The 27,027-nt window shown below is 42.8% G+C and overlaps 2 protein-coding genes across 3 annotated transcripts in view; both read right to left on the reverse strand.

Annotated features, from left to right (window-relative positions):
- Positions 1 to 27,027, reverse strand: part of LOC146865348 (3',5'-cyclic-AMP phosphodiesterase 4D) — a 1,349,871-nt gene that overhangs the window by 693,867 nt on the left and 628,977 nt on the right. The gene's annotated exons all lie outside the window — the stretch shown is intronic.
- On the reverse strand, positions 4,674 to 7,024 carry LOC146865349 (E3 SUMO-protein ligase KIAA1586-like). Its single transcript, XM_085631455.1, has 2 exons — positions 6,965 to 7,024; positions 4,674 to 6,857 (listed from the first exon to the last, which is right to left on the reverse strand). The coding sequence occupies exon 2, from the start codon at positions 6,816 to 6,818 to the stop codon at positions 4,749 to 4,751; it is 2,070 nt and encodes a 689-aa protein (XP_085487581.1). The 5' UTR covers positions 6,819 to 6,857; positions 6,965 to 7,024; the 3' UTR covers positions 4,674 to 4,748.

The following is a 27,027-nucleotide window of genomic DNA, read 5'->3' on the forward strand; positions in this document are numbered from 1 at the left end:
GGTTCAATGTACACAAACGTCACACCTTTTCCGATACACTCACAGAACAGTTACCACAGCAACTGTGCACACTTTGGGGCATATTTACAAGCTCCTGTCGCCACAAGAAAGTCACTTTTCCCGATGTTCCTGCGGCGATATTGGCTTCACTTGATTTACAAGACGGCGCTAAACCATTTAATGTGGCTTAACGCCGCCTTGTAAATAAGGCACCCTTTCACGCTATACTTAGCGTGAAAGGTGTGGGCAATGGGTGTTGCAGTGGGCGTTCCGCCGCAACACTCACTGGTTTTAAGGCAGCCCTCTATTTACAAGGGTGGCGTAAATAAGAGACAGCGCCAAAATTAAGACCTGGGAACACCTGGTCTTAACCAGGCACAATGAGGGGAAATGCTTTATTTTCCTTGTTTTTGCTGTTTCTACATATGCATCATTGTGCAGCACACATAGAAACAGCAAAACGCCATGCATGATTCTTTATATGCAGGAAGGGGTCCCTTCCTGCACATACACAATCAATAGAAAAATTATGATTTGTAACTACTAATATATCCATGTGATGCAAGGGCCGTACAGATTCACCGGGGTGTAGATTTGTTTCCACTTAAATATTTATTGAGACCAGTTCATTTGACCTCTTAAAAATGTAGGAGTTCATCAGTGGTGAGGCTTTCCCACTCTTGCGTAGTGATTGGGATGGTATGGTACAAAACAATTTGTCCTCTGTGTCTCTGTCAGTAAGGGACAGACCAGATGAATACAGACAAAGGCACATTGAAAGATGCGTGCATCTGACGTCAGTTCTGTGTGGGTGATGTGGGGCGAGCCAAACTGCGAGGCTGGGTGGGCAAAGAGATGTCAAAGTTTTCGGGTCCTGAGAGGATAAGGGTTGTGTTTGGAAATACTGTCATTTTGGAGAATGGTGACAAATAGAATATTCGTAATCTGGCTTTATGTAATTCTGATAATAATAAAAGGAAAAGATTTGAGAGGTTGACAGAGAATGTGATTGAATTTAGAAAAAGGATCAGAAAATCTCCTGTCTGGACAGAGGATTATAAAATGTGAGGACAGTAGAAGTTCTGTTGCAATGCACGAGATGTGATGAATCCTTTATCATTCAGGTGTGTTATCATTATAAAATGTGTGCTCGTTTCTTTTGTTGTTTTTATGGTGAATTTTAAATTATATAGAAAAGGAGGTGTGGTGGATACTAGTGTCCCTTTAAGTGATTGCTCCTTTATGGAGTGATGGGGGGGAACAGAGCAAAGTGATTCTTATGTAATCAGTTGAACCAGGTTGTGCAGTCAGACCCACTTGACTTGATCTACAATTTCTGCAAATAAATTGTTTCTGCACTGCTTGGGGCAGTGGGTCAGCTTACTTAGCTCTGGTTAATGTCACTTTGAGTGACTGCATTTTGCTCTTTCACAAAGTCCACGTCCCCACACGAGGAGTTCTCTTTAGTGTCAGTGTTGCCTGATGTGACAGTAGGACGCACTTGAAGCGAGTACAGGCCACATTCCAGCTTTATCAGCTCCTGTCTGCTTCCAATGCTTTTGTAAACTCCTTTTGAAGTTGACTGCTGCAATGTCACTGCACACCATATTGTAATCCTGGATTCGGTTTCACCAATGGTTCTTTGATAAACGTTGCCCAGGAAGAAAGCCAAACTTTGCGGTGTTTAATTTGCAGCATGCTTGTAATAGTTAGGGTGTCATTTGGATTTTAGTATTCTTCCTCTCGCTCTAGAATGCATCAAGGGGCAATGTTATCCCACTTCAGCCACTGACTGGCTTCACTGTGAGTTATGGGACGCTGCCCTCTCACAAGGAGCACATCCGCAAACACATTTGGTCTCTGGCTTTGAGACCAGAAATAAATTCTTGCCTTTTGCCATTGTTTTTTTTTTCTTTATTTAATGAGGACCCAGCAGCTTCCGAAACAATAAGGTTTTGCAAAAACAATGACAACACAAGACTTTCTAAAAAGGCTGGCGGCCAACGCCAGACCTATTGGCTTTGCCAATGCTTGTCTTGTTTTACTTCCGGTTTGAAGGTATTCACACAAAGCATCTTCCAGGACCAGGTTTCAAACCCAATATCCACCATGAAAGAGACTCAGGGGGAAGTGTGCCAGGGCAGGCTTGTTAGAAGTCCCAAAAGGCGGTATGGCGGGGGAGCCCTTTATACATTTTTCTAAGAACAGGAGGAAACCACAACTTAATGCCATTCTGGAGAATAGGAATATGAATTTTAATCATCAAACTATCAAAGGTAGCTAACTTTATATGATACACTTTCTGATCCACTCCTTGATCCACAAATGGACTCTCAACAATCTCCTGTTTGCTGGTGAGGGCCAGGCGATGGGCAACAAGCGGAAACTACAAAATGGAAACATAGTTTTTAAAGATTTGTTTAACTTCTGTTCCGGCCACTTCCTTCATGACCTCTGCGATTAGAAGTAGCAAGGATTGAATCAGGAATACAAAAGTTAAACTAGGAGTAGTAACTGCAACCCCTGTTGACTCCTCATTGATGTCCGTGCTCAGTGGATACAAAGATGGGATGCAAACCAAAGCAGGCACATTTAGGCACACCCAGCGGAAATGAAGTTGGATATTTGAGTCATCAGTTTTCTCTCAAGACCACATGAAGAGCCGCCTCTGCTACAACCCAAGCACATGAGGAAAATGATTCAAGAACACTAAGGCCAGTTCTTAAGCTTGCCTCAGGGGAAAAGAACCAGCTGCCTACATATCCTTTAAATTGAATATCAACATTCCTTACCAATAGGGCTACAAGCACAAATCCTTTTATTAGAACTCTGAAATCTTGGGAGTCCTACTGAAAACAATGGAGCCGTTCAGGACCGATAATGACTGGAACAGACCGTCCATTTCTATGCTTGTCTTTTTGTTTCTCCCTGGTTATTGCAGAACATTCTACCATCAGTGCTCGGAGTGTTCTAATAGCCTTATGACTAGGCCTGAGCATGAAATTCTGCTCCACTTGCGGAGTTTGCAGACTTTTTCCTACTCCGCGCTGCCTGTGGAGATGCAACGCAGAGAGGAGTTTTTTTCTTGCTTGCCAACGTTAAGTTGGCGAGCGAGGAAAATCTTACTTCAGGCCACCTACCGGTGAGATTTCTCTACGCAGGTGGTTGCAGATAGCTGCTACGGCTTGCGTTGAAAAACCTTCCATTTGCGTTGAGGAAGCGGCCGCTCGAGCAGAGCATCTATTCGAGTGGCAGAAAGAGGCGGTGTCCTCTTGTGCAGCGCATGGTGCCATTTGCGCTGATTGACCAGCGCGGAACAAACACCCGGAGCAAATAATAAGCGCGAATGGCGCGACCTAGCGCACTCTGCCGCTTGTGGATCTCCGCAAAGTGCGTCCATTTCTTTGGTCTTGAACTCCGACCAGGCCTACTTATCAGCCTTCTACCAGGGCTATCATATTAAAGGTGCTCTCGTCTGTGGCTTGGGCCTCTAACTGGGTTTTGGTGCTTTAAACAAGTGTTATAGCTCTCTGTGGCAGGCAATAAAGCTTAATTTAATCCCTTACTGTTGCCCTTCATCGGCAACAGCCAATACCACAATTTGTGGTTAGAAATAAATACACCACACAATCAGATTCATACCTTCCTTTTCACACTGATGGACTATTCATTGCAGGCGACAAAACAGCAGGAAAAACCTCGGATTCAAATGCAAGTCTGTGTGGGGATGAACTCACTCACATTCAGTCTGAAGCTCATTCGTTCGGCATTGTTTCTCACACAGGATCGTTCGCATGAACCTATAACCCCACATCTAAATGAAAAGGAGATGTTGTCTTCTTGAGGCAAATGTCACAGATGAACAACATTTACTAAACACGAGCTGTCATGGCCGCTGTGGCAGGATGAGGCCGAGCACAAAGGGGAGGAATGTGCTGAGCGGCGAGGCCGGGGCAGGGCTGGCAGCGCGCACCAGAGTCAGGGTCTGCCCTAGTTTTCGCTTAATTGCTTGATCTTGCGATGCAAACAAATCTGTTTTCTCCAATTAAAACGGAATAATGAAAGGCAACAATAACATGCAATGAATGAGTCACCCATGATTGCTGGTGTGGAATGTGTAAGGATGCCACATGGCAGAGGAACACTGGAGGGGTGAAAAGGTCCATAGCTTTTGAAAAGTATACGTAAGAAGCGTTTTTATGTTTTTTGGCCTATGTAAGAAGTGACATCAATTAATGAAAAAATGGGACAAGGAATGAATAAGGCAGATAGAAGAAGAATTTAGGTATAGGAAATATGATTGGGGTCATTTGCGAAAGGGCTACTGGTTTTTCAAGTACCACGGAGATTCTATTCAAAGTTCTTTTTATTATGTTATGGGCAATGTTCCCTCTAATTTCTTTCCTCTGTGTGCGGCAGTGGAGGGTCTCTGTGCGCTGCAACCATGGCTATGTGCGCCAGGAACCAGACCGCGCGTGTGCGCGGCGCCAAATGTCACTCAGAACGTTTACTTCAATAAGTGAAAAGATGGTGCATTTTCACACATACAGGGCCACAATAAGTGTCTTAAGGGCAGTTTCCAAATTGGATAAACACGCCATGACATGAATTGGTCACACAGGCAAGTACACTTCAAGTTTAGAAAAGCACAAGACTTAAACGGTGGTACATCATAAGATTTTAATAAATATTCTTAACTTGAGCACTGTTAATTGTCAATATCACATATAAACAATAAGGGAGACATGTCAAGTGGCATCACTAGAGGGGTGACAGGGTTGCTTCTCACGGCGATCTTTGGCATTTTTCCAGTGGTGATAAACTCGATCTAGGTCAACTTGGCCGTTCAGGAGGTAGGCCTTTGTCCTCATCAGCATATCCAAATGCTTCTGCTCTAGTCTATTCCTCAATTTACTCTTTATAGTATTCATGAGGCTGAATCCTCGTTCACAATCTGCACTAGATGCTTGAAACGTTGCGCAGACATCTACAAGCTGAGAGACCACACTATACTGAGCAGCATTGCGTACAGTGAAATTCACCATGTCTTGAAAGGTGGTAAATAACCCACCCTTTACATGTTCTGCCACCACATATTTATAGTCTCTGTACTGTCGAACAACATCTTCTGGTGTTTCGCAATCGCCCAGGACCAAGACATTTTTATACTTTTCTACAAGTCTTTGTATATTCTCAGTCCCAAAATCAAAATGCGATTGTGCGGCCATAGCCTGGATTTCAAAACTTGCCCATTCTTTTAGCTCATCTTCAGGGAACCTTTTTTGCATGTGCTCACAAAGAAGGGAAACAAAAGACAAAATAGGCCCACTGTCAAACTCTTGCCTTTCCTTGTACAACACCATCAGATCTCTTACATTACTGCTCCAAAAGACAGTGTCCCCCAAATACTGTTGCTTAACTTGGCCAATCTTTGCTCTTGCATACTGTACAGCTTCAACAGTAGTCAGAGAACTTTTTTGGAACAGTTTGCACAAAGATGCAAATTCACCCAGAACGTCATTAAGTACTGCAAGTGAAATATGGTAGTTGGAGTTTGATAGCTTTTTATAACAATACTTAGCAACTGGATCATTCTCCTCAACTTTCTCATGCTCAAAGTACTTAAGAACAGCCTCGTAATTACGAATTAGTGCCCCAACAGCAAAATGCCTTGAAAGCCACCGGACTTCATTCAGTGGTCGAAAAGAGACCACTTCACATTCAGTGACCGATGCAATTTCATCCAGCTTGGACTTCCTTGCTGGAGATCTGGAGAACACAGTGTAGACAGTCCTCAATAATGTCTCCATCTCTTTAACCATTGGAACCCTTTTCCAGGCATCATCAACTCCCAAATCTTCTCGATGGGCGACACAATGCTGCTCAACTAGATGAGGTATGGATTGTTTAAGGCGAGTAGCAACACCATTATTCTTACCCAACATCACGGACGCACCATCAGATGTGAACATGACCATTTTCATAAGGTCCAGTTCATTGGCAATGTAGAAATCTTTCACAGCACTAGTGATAGCCTCAGCATTGCAACTAGTCAGCTTCACTATGCCCCCAAACTGTGTTTTGTGCTCTGTTGATGTTACTGGTCGGAACTTGAAGTACAGGATGAGCATTTTTGAAACAGAAATATCAGTGCTCTCATCAATTATCAATGTGTGATACAAAGCGTTACGAAGTTCTGCCATTGCTTCACAGTGTATCACGCTATTGATGGCCTCAAGAAACTCAAAGGCATAGTTCTTGCTCCTCCAGCTGTCTGGTATCTTGACATACAAAGCTAGGTGGTCATGGATGTCTTGTACAGATAACATTGAAGTATTCATTTTGACTGCCAGCAGCACGTTGTTGATGAGAATCTTTATCTCTTCAGGCACAGATCTTTGGCGTTCACCTACTTCCATTCTATTTGCTTTGTCAGTGGCAGTTTCTGTCAGCATTGCCCGCACTCCGAAACCAAACCTGGCAGCAGCACTTCTGTTTCTCAAGATCACCATGGCAGACTCGTGTACTTTGCTAAGTAGATGGCGTTTCATGTAATCCAGTTTCCAGCCATCACTCCATTTCTTCCCTGTGGAAAAGTCCCCAACAATCTTGGCTTCGGCACATGCTTTGCAAATCAAGCCCACGTCTGGACTGTATTGGAAAAGTTCCCCGAGTTGCACGCGGACCTTGCTTCGCGATTTCTGCGTCTCAGCCTCCACAATTTCCTTCATCCACTCTTTCTTGAATACAAGGCAACATTTCTTCCTTTGTGGTGACGCACTGCACTCTCCCATAGTGACAGCTTTGCGCTTGAACATTTCCGTGCCAGCCGGTTTTAACCTGCTGTGCCACAAAGCCTGCAAGATAAGGGAACATGGCTTACGTTGACGCCTAGCTCATGCATGCAATCCTTTAAACTACAATAATCAAGATGCACCACAGTTTAACTCTACCAAACAATTACCTCTCCTGCTTGAACTCACGTATGCCTGTGTCAAAGTATGGGGGTCTGCCTGCGAAGCCTGCAACAGAAGAAAACATGGGTAAGTATATTATACTACAATAATCAAGATGCACCACAGTTTAACTCTACCAAACAATTACCTCTCCTGCTTGAACTCACGTATGCCTGTGTGAAAGTATGGGGGTCTGCCTGCGAAGCCTGCAACAGAAGAAAACATGGGTAAGTATATTATACTACAATGATCAAGATGCACCACAGTTTAACTCTACCAAACAATTACCTCTCCTGCTTGAACTCACGTATGCCTGTGTGAAAGTATGGGGGTCTGCCTGCGAAGCCTGCAACAGAAGAAAACATGGGTAAGTATATTATACTACAATGATCAAGATGCACCACAGTTAACTCTACCAAACAATTACCTCTCCTGCTTGAACTCACGTATGCCTGTGTGAAAGTATGGGGGTCTGCCTGCGAAGCCTGCAACAGAAGAAAACATGGGTAAGTATATTATACTACAATGATCAAGATGCACCACAGTTTAACTCTACCAAACAATTACCTCTCCTGCTTGAACTCACGTATGCCTGTGTCAAAGTATGGGGGTCTGCCTGCGAAGCCTGCAACAGAAGAAAACATGGGTAAGTATATTATACTACAATGATCAAGATGCACCACAGTTTAACTCTACCAAACAATTACCTCTCCTGCTTGAACTCACGTATGCCTGTGTGAAAGTATGGGGGTCTGCCTGCGAAGCCTGCAACAGAAGAAAACATGGGTAAGTATATTATACTACAATGATCAAGATGCACCACAGTTTAACTCTACCAAACAATTACCTCTCCTGCTTGAACTCACGTATGCCTGTGTCAAAGTATGAGGGTCTGCCTGCGAAGCCTGCAACAGAAGAAAACATGGGTAAGTATATTATACTACAATGATCAAGATGCACCACAGTTTAACTCTACCAAACAATTACCTCTCCTGCTTGAACTCACGTATGCCTGTGTGAAAGTATGGGGGTCTGCCTGCGAAGCCTGCAACAGAAGAAAACATGGGTAAGTATATTATACTACAATGATCAAGATGCACCACAGTTTAACTCTACCAAACAATTACCTCTCCTGCTTGAACTCACGTATGCCTGTGTCAAAGTATGGGGGTCTGCCTGCGAAGCCTGCAACAGAAGAAAACATGGGTAAGTATATTATACTACAATGATCAAGATGCACCACAGTCTGGCAGCAAAACCTGCAACAGAAAATGCACTCCTTTAACTCTAGCAAACAATCACCTCTTTGTTCTGCCTGTACTCCCGTCTGCCTGTGCAATTGTCTTCGTAGTACGGTCTCCCAAACCTGCAAAAGAAAAGGGGTGCAGATTGTGATTCTATTTACCCAGCAACCCCCAACCCAACGAGGAACGTACACAGAATTACCTTGTCTTTGTGGGTACTTGCACCTGACCACTCCTATCCAAATACCTTACAGACTGGAAACCTGCAACTGAAGACAAGATAGTCAGCAACCCCCTACAGCACAAACACGTTGGCTGCCAGTTTACAGTACCACATTATGGATTAGGAAAGGCCATTGTCTACAGTTAAGGTAATATGTGGGTCCATGTGTTAATGCTGTTCAAACTTGTATTTATGGTTCATTAATGAAAAGCATCCATTATTAGGGTGAGCATTAAAAGTAAATGCCGCAAGCTCGGCCTTCACTACTGAAGGCGGCTCCAGTATAAATGTGTACACACGATTTCAAAGTTTAGTAATATGAGGCTATGTATAACGCTCCCAGAACGCTCTCTGTTTATATGCAAATATTTGCAGAAGCTTGAAACCAAGAGTGATGGTTCTTTGCTTTCAAAATAAAATGTTTTAGAAAAAATGCTAGTAGGAAAAAAGACAGCATCATTTAGTAAAATGTTGTTGTACGCTTGTATCTCCCAAAAAATTCCTAATGGAAAACCAGTGTAACCAGTTGCAATATGATTTTTGGGTCATAAAAATAACACAAGCGTTGGCAAAGGTCGGAAATGTGTGGTCAGCCGTTTGGCCACAATCAGTCCCGCGCTCTGCAGCCACACACCCCCCGAGCACCCCCCCCCAAAGCCGCCACAAGAGAAATGTCTATTTTAGATACCACATATATTATGGACCTGACATGATCTTTGAAAGTGATGGGAAACAATCCGTGCCCTGAATTGTAATGAGTCCTTCACTATTGCAGAAATTGACAGAGTAAGCTAATCATGTCATGTGAAGGCACCGCCACCGCCTTACCGCAAAGACAGAGTAAATGCATTCATTATACACGCCACGAAATGCTTTAAATGGACAGATATATTCCAGGACCAGCAATACCCCTGCTAGATCTCTGTTAGTGTACAAAGGTAAACATTTTATTTTAGCTAACAGTTCCTATAATCTATTCAAACATTATCCAAGGCATATACTCCATAAGAAAAAAAATAGCAGTCTTGCTTCCAATATAAAGGTCTACATTTCGCCCCAAACAAAAAGGTCTATGAAATGTACATGCACAGCATGCTCGTATTTGCTTTGTCTGTCTGCACAAGCTCAACATCCTGCTACTTAAGGAAGCATGTCATTCAGATTACAATTATATTCAAATAAAAAAAAACAGCCTTTACAACAAGGTTTTAACCATGTTGTGCCTTACTGACACATTTTTTAGCACACATGTTGTTACCATGTGTATGTTTTTACAGCACATGCCTTTGCCACGCATTTAAGGTAAGTTGAGGGGCGTGTTGGCGTCCCCCCGAAAAATACTTTGTATATATATATATATATATATATATATATATATATATATATTTGTATATATATATATATATATATATATATATATATATATATATATATATATATATATATATATATATATTATCTACTGGCGGTCGCCAGTAGATAGTTATAGTTAGGACCCTGTTTCCATAGGAAATCCGCAACATTCTATTTGGAATAACTTTGGCGCCGGTCGATGAATCCTCGCGAAATTTTCAAAATAGGTGGGGCGCTACGCTCCGCTCCTACCCTGAAAGTCTCGGGGGGATTCGTCAAGCGGGGGCTGAGAAAAAAGGGGGGTCCCAAAACGCGTTTTTCCCATGCATTTTTCCATAGGACCTTTAGACACAGCTACAGCCCGAACGGCTGAACAGAGTTACTTGAAATTTGGCAGAGAGGTAGTCCTCAGGTCAAGGAAGTGCCTTTTGTAGGTCTGGTGTAAATCTGTTCAGTAGTTCCTGAGAAAATAGCATTTAAATCAATATATATATGTGGGCGGAGCCTAACCACACATCTCATCCTGAGATCTGATTGGCTGTCAGCACTTCATCCAAGAAGTGTTGGCAGCCATCTTGGGACCAATATACATGATAGCACCTCATTAAAAAGCATTGCAGTTAATAGAAGATTTTAAGACTTTAGTTACATTATAAATCATTTGTTGATGGTACCATACTCATTTTAGGAATTGTGGTATGTTCTAAGGTGATTTCACCATGTGAAAAAGCCTTCTGCTGGGATATCATGATTGAGAGAAAAATATTTTCTCATGCTTTTACCACAGAGGTTTGGAAGGTGATCTATAAGCTAAACTGAGAGCTTATTTTCTGTAAATTCACATTATCTTTCTCAGTCATGTGAGAATGAAGTCTGACATTCTCAGTAAAACATGTACATCCAACAAGGGCAGAGACTGTCAGTTGATTCCTTTGTGTTCTACTGCAGCTTTCCAGAGTGTTCCAAAGAACTACTAGAGCGCTAACCGTCCTACTTATGATAAATGTATGGCACACCTGAAGCCATCTTGCTTGGATTAAAGTGGTAACTCTTAAAACATTTAATTTAAAAAGGAACAAAATGAGGTGGTTCATTTTTCCATAAAAAGTATGATTAGTGCTGCATAAAGAAAAATTAGGGCACATTTTGAGTGACTTCTCAAATCCTGGCATGCAGACTGAAACATGCACTTTCAATACCAGCAGCAGTTTTCCCTGGTGAACAGTAGCTTTACTACAGTGATCTAATGAGCAAAAAGAGTGCTAACATTCTGATTTTATGGCAAATGTGTGACACATTTGAATGCCTTCTTGATGGAATCAAAGTAAAAAACTGAAAGTATTTCCTACTGAGGAGACTGCAGTAAATGAGGAAATTAGGAAACTTCATAACAAATAAGTCTCCCAAGATGGCCACCAGAGACAAAAGAGCCCAAATGTAGCCCAAATATCACCCAGATGTAGCCCAAGTATAGCCCAATGACAGAATGTCCATAAAAACAACTAGTGCACTTACTGTCTTCATTATGACAAAAGTATGGCACACCTGAAGCCACCTTGATTGGAATAAACTGGTAACACTTAAAACATTTAATTTAAAAAGGAACACAATGAGGGGGTTCATTTTGCCATAGAAATTATGATTAATGCTGAAGAAAGAAAATGAGGGCACATTTTGAGTGACTTCTCAAATCCTCTTCTATTTCATTAAAAAATTCTGACATGCAGACTGAAACATGCACTTTTAATACCAGGAGCAGACTTCCATGGTGAGCAGTAGTTTTACTACAGTGATCTAATGAGCAACTAGAGTGCTAACATTCAGAATTCATGGCAAATGTGTGACATATCTGAATACCTTCATGATGGAATCAAAGTAAAAAACTGAAAGCATTTCCGACTGAGGAGACTGCAGTACATGAGGAAATTAGGAAACTTCATAACAAATAAATCTCCCAAGATGGCCACCGGAGACAAAAGAGCCCAAATGTAGCCCAAAATCACCCAGATATAGCCCAAATATAGCCCAATGACAGAAGTGTGCAAAACACTTATTATTTTGTGTTTTTGCAGTGTTATATAGTGCAGACTTGTCAGGTATTGGAGTGCTTTACATGAGCATTGGTTACATCACACAAGAACAAATTCATTTTGGTTGTAGACATGGGGAGACTAAGTGATTTGACCAGAATCACAGAATGTCGAGCTGAAGCAGAAACTCCAACCTGGTTCCCCAGTTGCAAAGTCTGCAGTTCTGGAAGTAACACCACATCCTCTCCCCTAAGTGCAACATTTAATCAAGTTGTCAACTAGATAAAAAAACATAAAGATAACAAATAATTTAAAAGTGCTTTGTCGCTATCTGAAAACTCAGAAAATATGTCCTTATTTTAGTCTTTTAGAGCACTAACCATAATTTTGATGCCAATAAGACCCTCTCATATATGTAATTTCTAAAGGAATGCTCTAGGTATTACAGTTTTGATTACATCAAGATGATGTCAGGCGCTCCACACTTTTGTAATAAATATAGAATGTTAGCAATCTAGTTGTTCATTAGGATACTGTTGAGAGGCAGAGGCCAGGGGCACGGACTCTGAAAATTGAAGGCAGGTAGGAGGGTGCAAAGGCAACAATTTAACCACACTGAGCAGGCAGGAAGGGCCGTGGAAGCACAACAGACTATGGAGGGCAGTGGAAAGGGGGGCAGGAGCAACAAACCAACAATACAGGACTTGCAAGAGAGGCTGTTGGAGGGAAGATCTATTACGGGTCAAGGAAGCTAGGGGCGGTCCCCAGAGCCCCGGGAGCAACCACAGAACTGAGCAGGAGAGTGAGTCAGGGACAAAAGGGGCACCTTAATTTGAGCCGGGGTGCCTAGGAACGCTTGCTCCAAAAATGAAGAAAACAGACATATGAGACATGGAATTGGAGGCAGAATACAATGGCAGTTTAATGAGAAGATGCAACTTCAAAGAAACCGCAGAATAGAGACCTAAAGTACAAAATACAGAATCCAGATAATCATACAGCTGTCATGATATTCTCTGTATCTCAATTAATGGACTGACAGAGAGAGAGAGAAAACACATCTATAAATGCATCATGAGAAACAAGTTACACCAAGGAAAATGTTACCTAGGGACACTCACATTTACTCTTAGAGCAAGCATTCCTGCAATTACAATACAACATCTTTTAAATGCAAAAGTAAAGAGAACAATGGTTAAACATAACATGACATTTCATATAGGTAAAATAGAATAAGATACTTCAAGCAAAGCCGAGCAAGACATTTTAAGCAAAGGAAGACAAGAGCTCCCAGTTCTTGGGGAAAACCTGCACAGCCTGTTAACCTACATACAGACGGCGAGGTTGTCCGTCGATATCTGTGGGTGCTCCCTTTTTATATCATTTTGTGGGCTCCTTTGCACGCTACATCTACCTACGTATGCTACCCAAAAGCTTCGTCTGCAGATTTTACCAGACATTTCGTCATTTACCCACTTAATGCTGACAATGGACTGGGTGAAAAGGTCAGTCTCTCAGGCCAATCGCTTATCGTAAGTTCCATAGAGCAAGCAGAAAATAATGGGTATTGTACAGGAATTCAATATATTCATGTATAAAATATCCTCAGTTCTCCTAACTTGACGCTCTGCGGTTGCCACTTCCTTAAAAGCGGGAAACCTGCCCAGGAAGCAAGTACCAGTCCAGGATGCAGCCTACTGTATGTCGACAGCTTCAGGGGGATGTTGAACTTTGATACCGAGCACGGAGCACTCGGGTAGGGTGGGGGCTACTAGTTTGGAGCAGAAGGCCTCGCAGACCTGCCTTCAGACTGCTATACACTAAAATTGCAGAGCTATGGTCAATTTAACAAAGAGGCCTACATATTGAACAGAAGGGCCTACACAGGGGTTTTATGCTGGCTGAGTGGTAAGGATGTCTCAGGATAATTATATAGCAACACAGGACCCGCTGGTCAATTTAATACGGCCTACAAATGCGGCTGGCAGGGCAAGGACAAGGGTCTCATACTTCAGGTATGGACAGAACGGGCCAGGGGCCCCCTGTGATACAAAATCTACCCTCCTTCAAGGCTGTGGCAATGTAATAGACCATTGTGGGCAGAAGGAAGAGGCAATGGTAGTACAACCATACATGCCAACAGACCCGATTCAGCCAGGAAACGTCCAATGTTTTTAAGCTCAAATGGGCTTTATTTGATCTGTCTCCTGTCTACAATATCCTCTTTTTCAATGTAACTCAAAGGGGAAAATCAATACCCCAGTTTTTTTTCAAAATCTCCCTCTTACCAAGTTCAAAATGTTCGCAAGTATGGTACATTGGATCATGGAAGGAAATGGGATAGGGACATGGACTTGGATAACAGAGGACAGGAGAGACATGGAGAGGTGCACCAAACTGACCCTGCAGGGCAGGCATCAGGGTTTGCAGCAGCACAATACACCACACAGGGCATGCAGGACGGGAGTGCAGCACAACAATCCATAGAAAGCAAGAGGGAGGGGACAGGACCATGCACATGGACAACAGAGAACAGAGGGGCAAGAGGCAATGGTAGCTAGCTGACCATAATGGACAGACAGGAGAGAAGGCTGCAGCATAACAGACCATAAAGGGCAGGAGGGACGGATCAGGGGCATTACAATGGAACAGACAAGCCAGGAGGGAGGGAGTAGGGGTCTGCACATGTAAACAGAGGGCTGGGGGCAAGGGGGCAGGGCAGGAGCAGCAAGATGGCCATGGAGGTCAGGCAGGATGGGCACTAGAAGCAAGACACAACATGAAGAGCAACAGTGAGACTGTGATGGCATACACACAGACCATGGAGGGAAGGTGGGAGGGGGTCAGGGGCAGCTAACTGACCACACAGGGAAGGTGGGAGGGGCCATGGCAGCACAGAAGACCATGCATGGCAAGTGGGAGGGTTAGTGGCAGCACAATGGCTATGATGGGCAAGAAGGAGGGTGCAGGGGCATGCACAAAGGACGATGGAGGATAGAAGGGAGGGTCAGGACCTGTGCACAGACAAGAAAGTTCAGGGGAAGGGGCCTCACAACAGACCACACGGGGCAGGCAGGAGGAGCAGTTGCAGCACAACAGACCAGGGAGGGCAGAAGGGTGTGGCAGTACAATGGACCATGTAGGACAGGAGGAAGAGGATAGAGGCATGGCATGTGGACAGGCAGGGTGGAGGTGGCAGGGACAGGTTACAGTCATCTGACAATGCTAGGCAGGTGGGAGGGGAGTGGCAGCTCAACAGAACACTCAGAGTAGATAGGAGTGGCAGGTCCATGGGCCATGGTGGGCAAAAAGGATGGAGCAGGGGCATGCACAAAGACATCGGAGGGCAGGGGGAAGGAGAATAGGGGCAGCAAGCTAAGCACAGAGTTTAAGCAGGAGGTCAATGATGGGGCATAGAATTGGGCAATGGAGGGCAGGAGGAGTGGACTGGTACATCATACTAAATTGAGGGCAGTGGCAGCACATCAGACCATGCATGGCAGGAGGGAGGAGGCTAGTCCATGGATTCACACAACAGAGGATAGGGAGGAGGGGGATGGGGCAGCAAGCTAACTGTTCAGAGAAGGCGGGTATTAGAAACTTTATTGTTTTTAAAACATTTTGTCTGTGCAAACTACTTAAAATATGAACAAGTATGCAGCATAATCTCACTTTTATTCAGGAAGAAGAAGACGTTAGTGACTGTGACTCCGGGCTCACTTGGCAAAAACACCCCCTGACCCTCCACCCCCTATCGCAAAATGTAATGCCCGTGAAAAGGGTAGGTGAACACAGTGTTATATAGAACATAGTCCTGAGAGCACGATTGAAAATGAAAACTAGATATAGTGTATGGTATAAACTATGCACCAAAAAGTGTGATATAAGATGAACCAGGCGTGAAATATAATATGCAATACATTGTGCGCAATGACAGATTCATTGGAGAGCGCGAGATAGCACAGGCACTAGCGTGTGCTATGCGATATGCGCCTTGGAGTGTAATATGCACAGGGAAGTGTTGTGTAACCTAACTAGTCTCTAAAGTTGTAATATAAAATATGTGCTGGGGAGTGTAACGTTGCATATGCACTGTGACAAAGATATGGATCCCAAATTGTAATATGTATGGCATAGCACTGTGCGTTATAACATAGGCATCGAGGAAGGCACGTTAGATGGGGCAATATAACCCGTGCGAAGACAAGTGTGGCATGACATTTTCACGGGGTGGTGTTACAGTGCACATGGGCTAGAGAGTGTCATAGCATATGCACTAGCTAGTGGAATACAATACAGAGGTGTGTGGCACTCGGCAGGCAATGGTGGGTGTAACACAGCATTGGGCTCTGTCAGGAGCGCGCTGTGACTCGCAAGTGATGTTCGTCCCCTTTCCAGAGAGTAAAATAAAAAGTATTACACATCCGGCAGTGGATGTGTGTTTTATTAACTGTGAGGGGGGTTTCTTGCATAGTTTTGGTCGAATTTTTGTCGAATCCCCTTTGAATGGCTTGGTGTGCATGTGTATTAAATGTGCCCGTCAATAGCTACCCATGTTTGTATAAATAAACGACAAGGGTGTCTACCGGGATTAGGCACGGTAGATCATCAGACATGTCAGAGCTTCACTAGTGGTGTAAATACATTCCACGTGGATTAATTGCATGCATAGTCGCCTTTTAATGAATATCACGCAAATCGTCATGGTGATAGGTACGTACGGTTTGTCCAGCATGTCCTAGGTGTGTCTATAAATATATATTTTTTAAAAATAATAAAAAACAGTGGCCGGCCCTGGGGATTGGGGTCAAAAAAATATAATTAGGAGACAGGCCCTGGGGGATGGGGTCATCAGGGCCAATAAATTAGAATAAGAAGGGGAACCACACAGCCCCCCTTCTTAAAAAAATAAAATAAATAAAAGACTGGCATCGTGCCGGAGGCCATGCCCCCTCCATGCAGCACTCTGCAAACGCGCCCCCAACAGGCATCTCCAGTATGCGCCAGGGAGCTGCGCTGCAGACAGGTGTTCTGAGGCCAAGCCCCTTTTTACACCTCTCTGCAACGCAGCTCTGTGGCGCTTACTGGAGGTACCTAGTGGTCTAGTGTGACCCTAGGGACCCTTAGGATTCAAGGGGACTTAATCTCTCAACTTAGAACAGCCACAGGGCGCGTTTACACAGTGGTGAAGGGAGGGGACGGGGCCTGAGGTGACGTGTGCAAACACGCACCATGGCACGTTTTAAATTGGGGATATAATTTCCCTTCAATACTGAGGGCCCCTGGGGGCTAACTAGCCCACCAAGTGCTTCCAGTAAGCGCCACTGAGCTGCATTGCAGAGAGGTGGTCCAGGCCGTGCCACTTTTTACACCTCTCTGCAACGCAGCTCTGTGGCACTTACTGGAGGTACCTAGTGGGCTAGTTGGACCCTAGGGACCCTCAGGACTCAAATGAACTTAATCTCCCAACTAAAAACGGACACAGGGCGTGTTTACACAATGGTGAAAGGAGGGGACGGGGCCTGAGTTAACGTGTGCAAAAACGCCCTGTGGCCTGTTTTAAGAGGTAGTTTTAATCCCCATGCCCTATTATATACTAGGGGCTTATAGAGGAGGTAAGGCTAATCACAGGGGGACCCCCAACGCATAATGTTCCCTAGTGTATGTAGGTGTTTTCACTGTATTCTAAGTGTCTTTTAACATAGCACTGGCTCTAGGACTGGTTAGTCAGACTCAGTTACCACCAGTATCCGTCTGAAAAAGTTGAGGGTACAGGATGATTTTGCAACAAGGCTTCTTTCTGCTCTTCTTTTTGTTCTTTCTGCACGTTATCCTTCTTCCTGCACTTATCTTCGTATTTGAGGACTTCTGTTGCTTCTTTCTGCACTTCTTTTGTTTCTTTCTGTGCATTTTTTCTTCTTTCTTCACATGTCCTATCTCTGTAGGCATAGTTAGAAATTAGCATTTAAAAAACCTTTGAAATTAACAGAAAAAACCATAGGTTTCAGGCACGTTATAGTTAGGAATTAGCATTTAAAAAACCTCAGAAATTCACTGAAAAAACCATAGGTTTCAGGGGTGTTATAGTTAGCTGGACTTTTCACTTGTACAAAACCATTGAAATTCCCCCGTTATAGTTAGTTCAGCTAACTATAACTCGCGCGCCCGCAATGCACTGCTGATGACGTCACATATTACATCACTCATGACATGGTCAGTGACATCACTCATGACATCACTGATGACATCTCAAATGACATCACTGATGACATCACTGATGACATCATCCTTGTGATAGAGTGGCAGACCTCCTCTCACCCTAATATAACCTTTGATACACACATTCAAAAATAGAGACTAAAATTTTCAAAACAATGGACATACCAATACCAGTTACAACAACCTCTTCAGTAATTCTAAGATCCACATACACATCCACTCATTCACCAACAGTCCAATACAGTCACTCATACATGTACTCACTCATCATATGTACTCATACACCTATACATCCTGTTACACAATGCCACTCATCCATAGTTACTCACACACATAGTCACTCATGCTAATAAAGAATCAAACATACATTTACTTGCATATACAGTTATACACACACCACCACACTTACTTCTACGGAAACTTACACATACTTAGTCTTTTAAACAATCACTTATAGAAACACATACTTATTCATACAGGAACTCTTTCAATCTCTCACTCTCACATATACTCACATATATACACCAATAGTCACATATACTAGTTTAAAACATATGTAGTTACTCATAAAGACACTATTGAGACAGTCATTCACTCACTAACACACCCATACACACACTCATCCACCCATACAGTCCTGCACACATACTGTGTTCAACACATACAAACAGTGAGTCACTCATTCATGCACCTATGCACTACGTAATACCCCCACCGAACCATGCAGACACTCAGACTGATACTCAAAAAACCAACTAATAACCTATATAGACACCCATGTAGCTACTCACCAACCCATGCAGCCACTTATACACAAAGTGAGAGACTGATACAGATATTTACATATTTAAACATTACTCACTAAGCCATGTATTCACTATGATACACTTAATCAGTCAGTTACACAATCAATTTTTCAAAAACAAATCATCCATTTAGACACTTATATACCCATTTATTCTTCCATCGACCTTGAGATATACATATATAAAACATATTTAATTTTCAGAATAACACACATTCACTGGATGATGTCATCAGTGATGTCATTTGAGATGTCATCAGTGATGTCATGAGTGATGTCACTGACCATGTCATGAGTGATGTAATATGTGACGTCATCAGCAGTGCATTGCGGGCGCGCGAGTTATAGTTAGCTGAACTAACTATAACGGGGGAATTTCAATGGTTTTGTACAAGTGAAAAGTCCAGCTAACTATAACACCCCTGAAACCTATGGTTTTTTCAGTGAATATATATATATATATATATCTCTATCTATCTACAATGCATGGTAATGGCATACGCTGTAAAAACACATGCATTGTAAAAAAACGCAGGGTAAACAGTGCGTGCTTAAGGCATGACTGCAGTCCTATTAATTCAGCATTTTACGATTTGTATCCCACTTACAAATCATTATTAATTTTATTTTGTCACACAAAAATATGAACTTTCCAGAAACTGATACAAAAAGCAGAAATATCACAAACAGGAAAAGCGCCTGCACTGATGGAAGAGAGAGAGATGGTAATAGTTTTTGATGTTGAAATCAAGGCACAGCGTTATTTCTGTTTTGTGAGAGTTAAATCGCAGCCCTCTTTATCATAACATAAAGCATGTTCGTGCCAACCACCAAATATCCTTCCAGACAGCATCCGTGCATGACTCTCTCAATAGGACACTGCACTATTGCGTTAACCTTCACAAACGAAGCGCTGCTGATTTTCAATCAGAACAGTTTGAATCTGCCACTGACTCTGCACCAGCAATGTTGTTTCCCTGTCCCCGAAGAACACATATAGTCTGGTGTAACATACACTGTGGAGGAAAATGAATATTCCTTGTCTTCGGATGCAGCCCCCTCCACTCGTCTAAAACATCCATTACTGCAATCAGTCGGAGAACGTAGCGACGAGCAATAAAGCTGTGGGGCCCTCGAAGTGAAGGGTGGTACCTGTCCTTTTCACAGTCATATATCATTTTAAAATTCCCCCTCCCCACAATCATGTAATTGTTGCATATCGAAGGCATAAAGGACCCAACTCATCAAGGAATTTTAATTGCTGTACAGTTGGTGCAGAAATAATTATCAGCAGCAGTGCCATACCATCCAGCGTGCCGTTCGACGGCATGTAACAGCCCTCAGAGTCAATATGAGTGTTTATCAATGCATAAGGGACACACAATGCTACTCACATCCATGTTCCCCTAGAGAATACATAGCATGCCATGCCATAGATTTACCCCTATCAATTCCCCTCTAACTTTGGGTAGCTCTGAGGAGGTCATGTTGGTCTCCTGTAGGCAGGAGACCAGTACATTATGTCTGCTCATAAATGAAAAGACCCGCTGTCTGTCAGCCAAGGACCCAAACACACAAACTTTCCAGGCAATGCACCTTTTTTTATCCATCTGTACTAGGGGTACCAACACCCGATCCCCGCAAGCCGCCGCAAGCCGCCGCAAGCCGCCACAAGCCGCCACAAGCCGCCACAAGCCCCCGCACGCCCCCACAAGCCCCCGCACGCCCCCACAAGCCCCCACAAGCCCCCTTACCTGCACTCTCCTACGACACCTCACCTCGCCGGCAGCACTGGAACAAGTGCCTGGTTTTCGCGCCGCTCGCTTCTTAAAGCGGCGGCGCGGCCGGCTCCTCTCCGCCGAACGTCCTGAGATCGTTTGTGCGCGCTCCACAACCGGGAGTGCGCGGTGACGTCGGCGAAGGTGCGCGCGCGCGCCTTAAAGGGAACGTAGGTTATGGGCAATTATATATACATTTAAAATGGAGTGAAGAACTTCTGATCAATTGATCTCTGTTTATTCTCTCTTTCCTAATAGGCTAACCACACATTTACTGAAGTATGCGTAGACAATCTGCTAATCTTCGATGATGAAGGCACCTTTCATAACCATATGAAGCAGGTAATAAGTTCACCCCTGTCCAGATGCTGGTGGTCCAGGCTAGCTCAGGGTGCGCAGGGGCCACTGATGCGACTACTCTAAAATCATGCTCTCTGCTTTTCCAGATTTTGGTTTCTCCCCCCTGCTGAGCTGGCGTGTGGTCCATTAAGGCTTCATCTCAGCAGTGATCCAGCGGCTTACCAACCTCAGGTACTCACTTACTATACATTCACTTGGGCCCATAAACACACTCATTCATATAGGCTAGTAAATACAGCTGGGGTCAATGTATTGTGCTATTACCTGTAAGATTATTTTTATCTGCTTATTGTTTACCAACTTCTCAATCCAATGTATTTTCCTCTGGTCAATGGACCTTTTAGTTAACTATATAGATGAAAATATACACATAATAAAACTTTATTAAATAACCATAGACTCATGTGAGTTCCAAGCGACCATTTTAAGGGCAACTGCGCAGCTGCAAAGATTTCTCTCCAAGCGATAGTACGTCATACTGTGTAGATGCAGTAGACGCATGCACAATGCAGATTCCCGCATTTAGCAGCCATTTTAGACACACGGGTTACTTGTTAGGAATACACATATGCAAGCTTTCCTCAAGCTTCAGTGTACGGATTTTCTGGTGCGTTATTAGTATTTACGAACACAATTATTACAGTATTACAAGTTATTTGAGAGGATTGCTTCCGAGCAAGTCTCTTTTATACGAGTCCTTGCTCCATCGGCAGCAAAGTCACCAAATGTCTTACCCAAGACAGAGGTGGGGAGAAAACAGAACAACCCAAATCACACACAGTCCCAACGAGTGCTGCCTTCCAATCCATGCCCAGGGAAGCGTTTCATCATCAATCTAAGTACGCTATTGATGATCATTGTACATTTTGTGTGGCTGAAGATGGGTGAACTGATATCCACAATGTCCTTCTCCTTATTTAAAGCTTTGAATTCTCTCCTTTATAAAGTTATAGAGGTGGGCTCGATTTTACTTCTCTTTCATTTGGGGTGGTCGTAAAGGGTTACAAACCACCCTATGGTCCTCTGAGAACTAGATGAGGCTTGAGAAAACATTTTAAACAAACGTTAAAAGGTTGAAGTAAGGATGGCGCCTCTAAAACATGTTGATCTTTTTGTGAAGATTTTGTATGTTGTGTCATGTTAGAGGGATTTAGTTAGCGCTGTTACCTGAAGGTGTCAAGGCACTAGTCCAAAGGGAGAGGTTGATAAAGGATTACTTAGGAAACAGTCGAGTTTTTAATTCTTTCCTAAATGAGAGGAGGTTTGGGATAGATCTTATAGAAGAAGGATGTGCATTGCATTCTTTGATAGTAAAATTTACAGAGCCACCGCCTCCCCAGTTGGGTCTTTTTAATCTCTTTACAGCAAGTTTCCAAGTGCCCAAGGATCTCCGACATGTTCCTGGAACAGATCATTGGAAGACATACCTAAGAAACTCAGGGCCGGCTCCGTGCAGAGCTTTATGGGCCATACACAGAGCTGGATGAACAGAAGACAGGATTATGGACTCTAGTTGATTTAGTTTTCACCACCACAGGGCGGAAACCAACGCCCTCCCCCTTGTTACAATAAAAGAGGCAGAGGATAGAACATCACTTGCTTCAACCAACCTGAGAGCTGGCATTTCAAAACAATCATTGGCAGGAACCTTCTGCATAAAGTGAGGCATCAAGGCTAGTAGACGAGGTATGTTTCTTACTGGGTGAAGGCGGTTCATGGAATACCACTTGGATTCTGCATGTTTTGGCTTTGAGTGACTTATTGCACCTACGCATAAGCCCTCATTACATGACGGTAATCCAGACGTGTCAGAAACAGGAGTTATCAGCCCCTTCTGGATTACAGGTCAACGGGAAATCCGTGGATCTAGTGTTGTTCTCATGAACACATCACCTGCTTTCAGCATGGGGAAATACCGAGGAAAGTTATGCAGGAACTCTTGCAGGAATGCCGATTCCAGCATGTTTTTACCCAAAAACCTATAATGGGGCGTAAATCCTCCCTCTTGAATGACTGATGCACATGTAATTATCAGACCAGAAAACAGCCCACTGAAATCAGGTGTTATATTTAAAGTACTTCCTTTGTCAAAACCCCGAGTCAGAATTCTACTCTTATAGGTTCGATCCTACATATGAAGTATTTTTCCAGCTTTTATGGTGATCACAAAAGTGTCAAGGAGTAATCAATGAAACAGCACGTAAAGCAGTGTAAAAACATCTCCAATTTAATACAATAGTACATTTTCAGGCGTATTCCTCTGACTGTATCCTTTAATAGATTTTCCACAACCCAGCAAACACTCAAACTTTAAAAGGAAGTGTTTTTTAACTGGATAATAATTCCCATTTAAAGAAAACTTTTCCGAAAAATTATATGAAACGTAAGGTGTTCCCTTTCTCATTGAAGAGACACAGTTTCTCAAATATTTTTTAGAAGTTTTTATTCATTCTGTGCATAGATGCAGACAGTGTCAGTGCAAGGGTTGCTCAAGAAGTCTATGAACAAAACAATCCCAAACAATAACTCAACAGACGAACAGCAATAATACACAAGCAGTTGCTAAACAATCCCAAAGAAAGATGTTTGATGTGGACGGAAGAATCGCAAAACACCTTTCTGTGTACCTAATTCGGGTTCACAAACCTCTTTTGTGAATTGGACCCATTAGGCATAGCTGGAGGCATAAAGTGAGCAAAAGCAAATTAGCAAATGTCAGTCAGATTAAAGGACAATCAATTCCCCTCTAACCATTGCCTTATATATATGTACCCCTGATAAATAACGATTTCGCGAGGTACATTATATATTCGGTGTGATAAATAACATTATGAGACTCTGGAGAATAACATGAGGTTTTTGGTGCCCAACGTACAAAATCCGCCCGATACAGTAAATATTGTATTGTTTCCCCTGTCAAATGTCAGCATGTTTGACCTGCCGAAATTTAATGTTGGGTTATTTAACGCATCCAATAATTATGAGATGCCTTAAATAAAACTAAACTTGTAATAACAGCTTGTGCATAAAAAGGTTTAGAACGGGACATAATTTAATAAGCCATTCGTAATTAGGCCCTATACAATGTAAAAGAAGTAAAAACATTATGCATGCAACAATTTTCATCTATGCATCCAGGATCTGGAACAACAGCCCCGTATCCCTCAGGACCGCGTCAACGCTGCTCCAATTTAGGAAAGAGCCCAGGATTCAACTCTTTAAAGAATACTACATTGCAAAGCACAAACAGCTCACAACTCAGCTTCCTCTCCTATCACTAGCTGACTTAATGCTTGCCTTTGACGATGTACAGCACTTTGCTGCCTTTTGGCTAAGTTTGCTCTATAGAAATACCATATAGATACATACATACATACTTCCTTTTTGGGCAATTGTAGGGTGCTAGTACTGAGTGTAGAGCCAGAGCATATTTGTGCATGTGCACAAACATGCATTTCTGAAGTTTTTGTGTTTGCCTTCAAATCAGATACATTTTAGCTCATGTGCAAACCTACTCCAATGTCAATTAGATATAATTCTAGCCCATATCAATGCAAATAACGAAAGCATTTGCATATAAATAGGGCATTTCTTTTCTTAAGTACTCTATCGCTTTTTTGTTTGCATTGTGGGAGCGTCCCTCAATATTTAAACTGCTTGGAGATGCAAAGCAGCACTATAAAACATTTACAGCTCCTGGTTTTGTAATTTTTGATTCCACTAGCTAGAGTGTTGATGCATGGACATTTGTTTCTATAATTAGAACAGCTTCAAACTGCTGTGGAAATCGTAATATCATTGTTGATTATATATGAGAGATTCTCATATATAATCTGGTATGTTTGCTTTATACTGGAGTGTTGAACATGTATCGCAAACACCACAGACTCTTCCATCACTGCTAGCTATTCCCACTCTGCAGGGGGCCAGCGGAACCCCTCTGGTTGCATACCAGAACCCAGTGGGGTGTGAGTCAGGACCACAATATTTGCTCATAGGTGATCCAAAGCATGCTCGCGTGACCTCAGTAGGGTGCGTGCAGCCGCTGATGGGATCCTCTGAAAGGGTGTACTGCATGCACCCAATTTACAAGAGAAAGCGTGACAAAAATATGTGTTGAAAATATATGGTGAGGAGAGAATTTTAGGATTTGTTGTTGGTGAGACTGATTCTTGTGACTAGCTTCAGACAGGAATTGCTGTGACCTTTCAATCTGTCTGGATCTAAGCAGGTCAGTACTAGTCTGGATGAAAAACAAGCGCCTGTCCCAGGACTATGTACAGCATTGTGTATGAGACTGAAATACCTCAACAGGGCTGCTTGAAGACATTCAGTCCGAGTTAGCTAAAGATTTAAGCCTATGAAAAGAGATGTAAGACTTCAGATCCACTTAGGCCTCAATCATCATAAGGTTGAAAATCTGGTTTTGGGTGTAATTTTCCTTTTGCAGGCTGATCATTACAATGGATGTGCCAATTGGGGCATTTGCTCCCTCTATTTCTGGTAAGTGAAACCTGGTACAAATGTTGGAGAAAATGGTGCACATGCACAATTTGTGAAAACTGAAATGGGGGAAAAACTTGCCCTATTCAAGCTAGCCTGGCTGATATGGGGTGATACCCCGAAACCGGTCCCAGGATGCGTATTTCCGGTCCAGGGAGGTCCCTGGCCTGGCAGTTCGGGCTGGGCTGTTCCCATGGAGAGCAGGGTCAAAGCTGATTTGTATATGGCGGGGTGACATGGCAAACAAAATATTAATTGATTAAACCCAGATCTGCGACTGGGGATGAGTGGCTGAAAAGTTTCAGAACGACGTCCATTTTCTTTTTTTTTGTGATGGTGCTATGTTTTTTCCCATTCCAATAAGCCAAAAGACAATCTACTGCATAGTCTCCAAACTTTTCAGGTGATCAGTGAAAATCATTCTGAGCTACTAATATTAGTGCTGCACACACCAGAAACGATATTAGCCGCCACCCTATGCAAGATTACCAGCCATGATCGCCTCAGAGCAGGATTACCTGTAATAATGTAAAAAAAGGCTTTGTCTATTTTGAATGCCTCTACAAGGGTAATGCATAACAGCAACATCTGCAATTTCCCTGGCATCAGGGTAATAATACCAAGGTAATGCTATTAGTAATAAATCTCTCAATGCTGCATGATTATCATTTATCAGTTTTAGATATTTTGGGGAAATTATTGGCTTTGAAAAAACACACATTTTCATCTCGAATACTCACTTTCAGTTGTGGTACATGTATATAAATTCAAACAAGCAAAAGCTTCTAATTTAGTAGGCTGAGCTGCACGCAGGAGAGCTACTCGCAGGCAGCTCGAGAGCTACCAGGAGCCCAGGAGCTACACGTTGGAGAAGCCTGATCTATTGTGTATTGCTGATCCAATAATTTGCAAAAACAATACAATTTCAAGTTACTAGGTGTGAGGATACATTATCCTCTAGAACATTAGATCATAAAATAAAGCTCATGGTGTTATGGATGATATATATATTAAATCCCCTTCCATCAGGGATAGTGCGAACCAAATCACTAGCAGAATGGTAAACAAAACTGGAGATTATGGATCGGTAAATATTTGGACTCTGAAGGCGAAGGCAGAGTGAGACGTCAAGTAAAATAGAGTGGACAAGAATTGGTCCACACTCGCTGCAATGGAGCTGTTTATTTCCACAGATATGTCTCCGTATACGACAGCACCAACAGTGAGCGGTATACGGATCAAATTTTAACACAAGCTTAAGGCATAACCATATTCCCTATATTCATTGGATAGGTCTGAAAATTAATCTGCGAGATAATTATTATCAAGAACACTATTTTTATCATTATTATTCTCCTTAATAATGTAAATGCAGTTAGAAGCGGTTGTGTCTAATTGCTCAAGTAACTGCACAGGCATGTTACAGAGGGCAAACAAAGAAATATATAATAACTGTATAAGAGTGTGTCACTAACAGCCCCCTCCAGCCCCTCTGCCACGTACACAGTGCTGGTTTCAAATATCTTTCATTCTTCTTTACAATAAATCAGGATTTG

This window comes from Triturus cristatus, chromosome 2_1, assembly GCF_964204655.1.
Source record: "Triturus cristatus chromosome 2_1, aTriCri1.1, whole genome shotgun sequence".
Taxonomy (NCBI): Eukaryota; Metazoa; Chordata; class Amphibia; order Caudata; family Salamandridae; genus Triturus; species Triturus cristatus.

What these genes read in the sequence shown, in the direction of transcription:
- LOC146865349 (XM_085631455.1), bottom strand. Translation starts at nt 6,818, where the DNA reads ATGTTCAAGCGCAAAGCTGTCACTATGGGAGAGTGCAGTGCGTCACCA.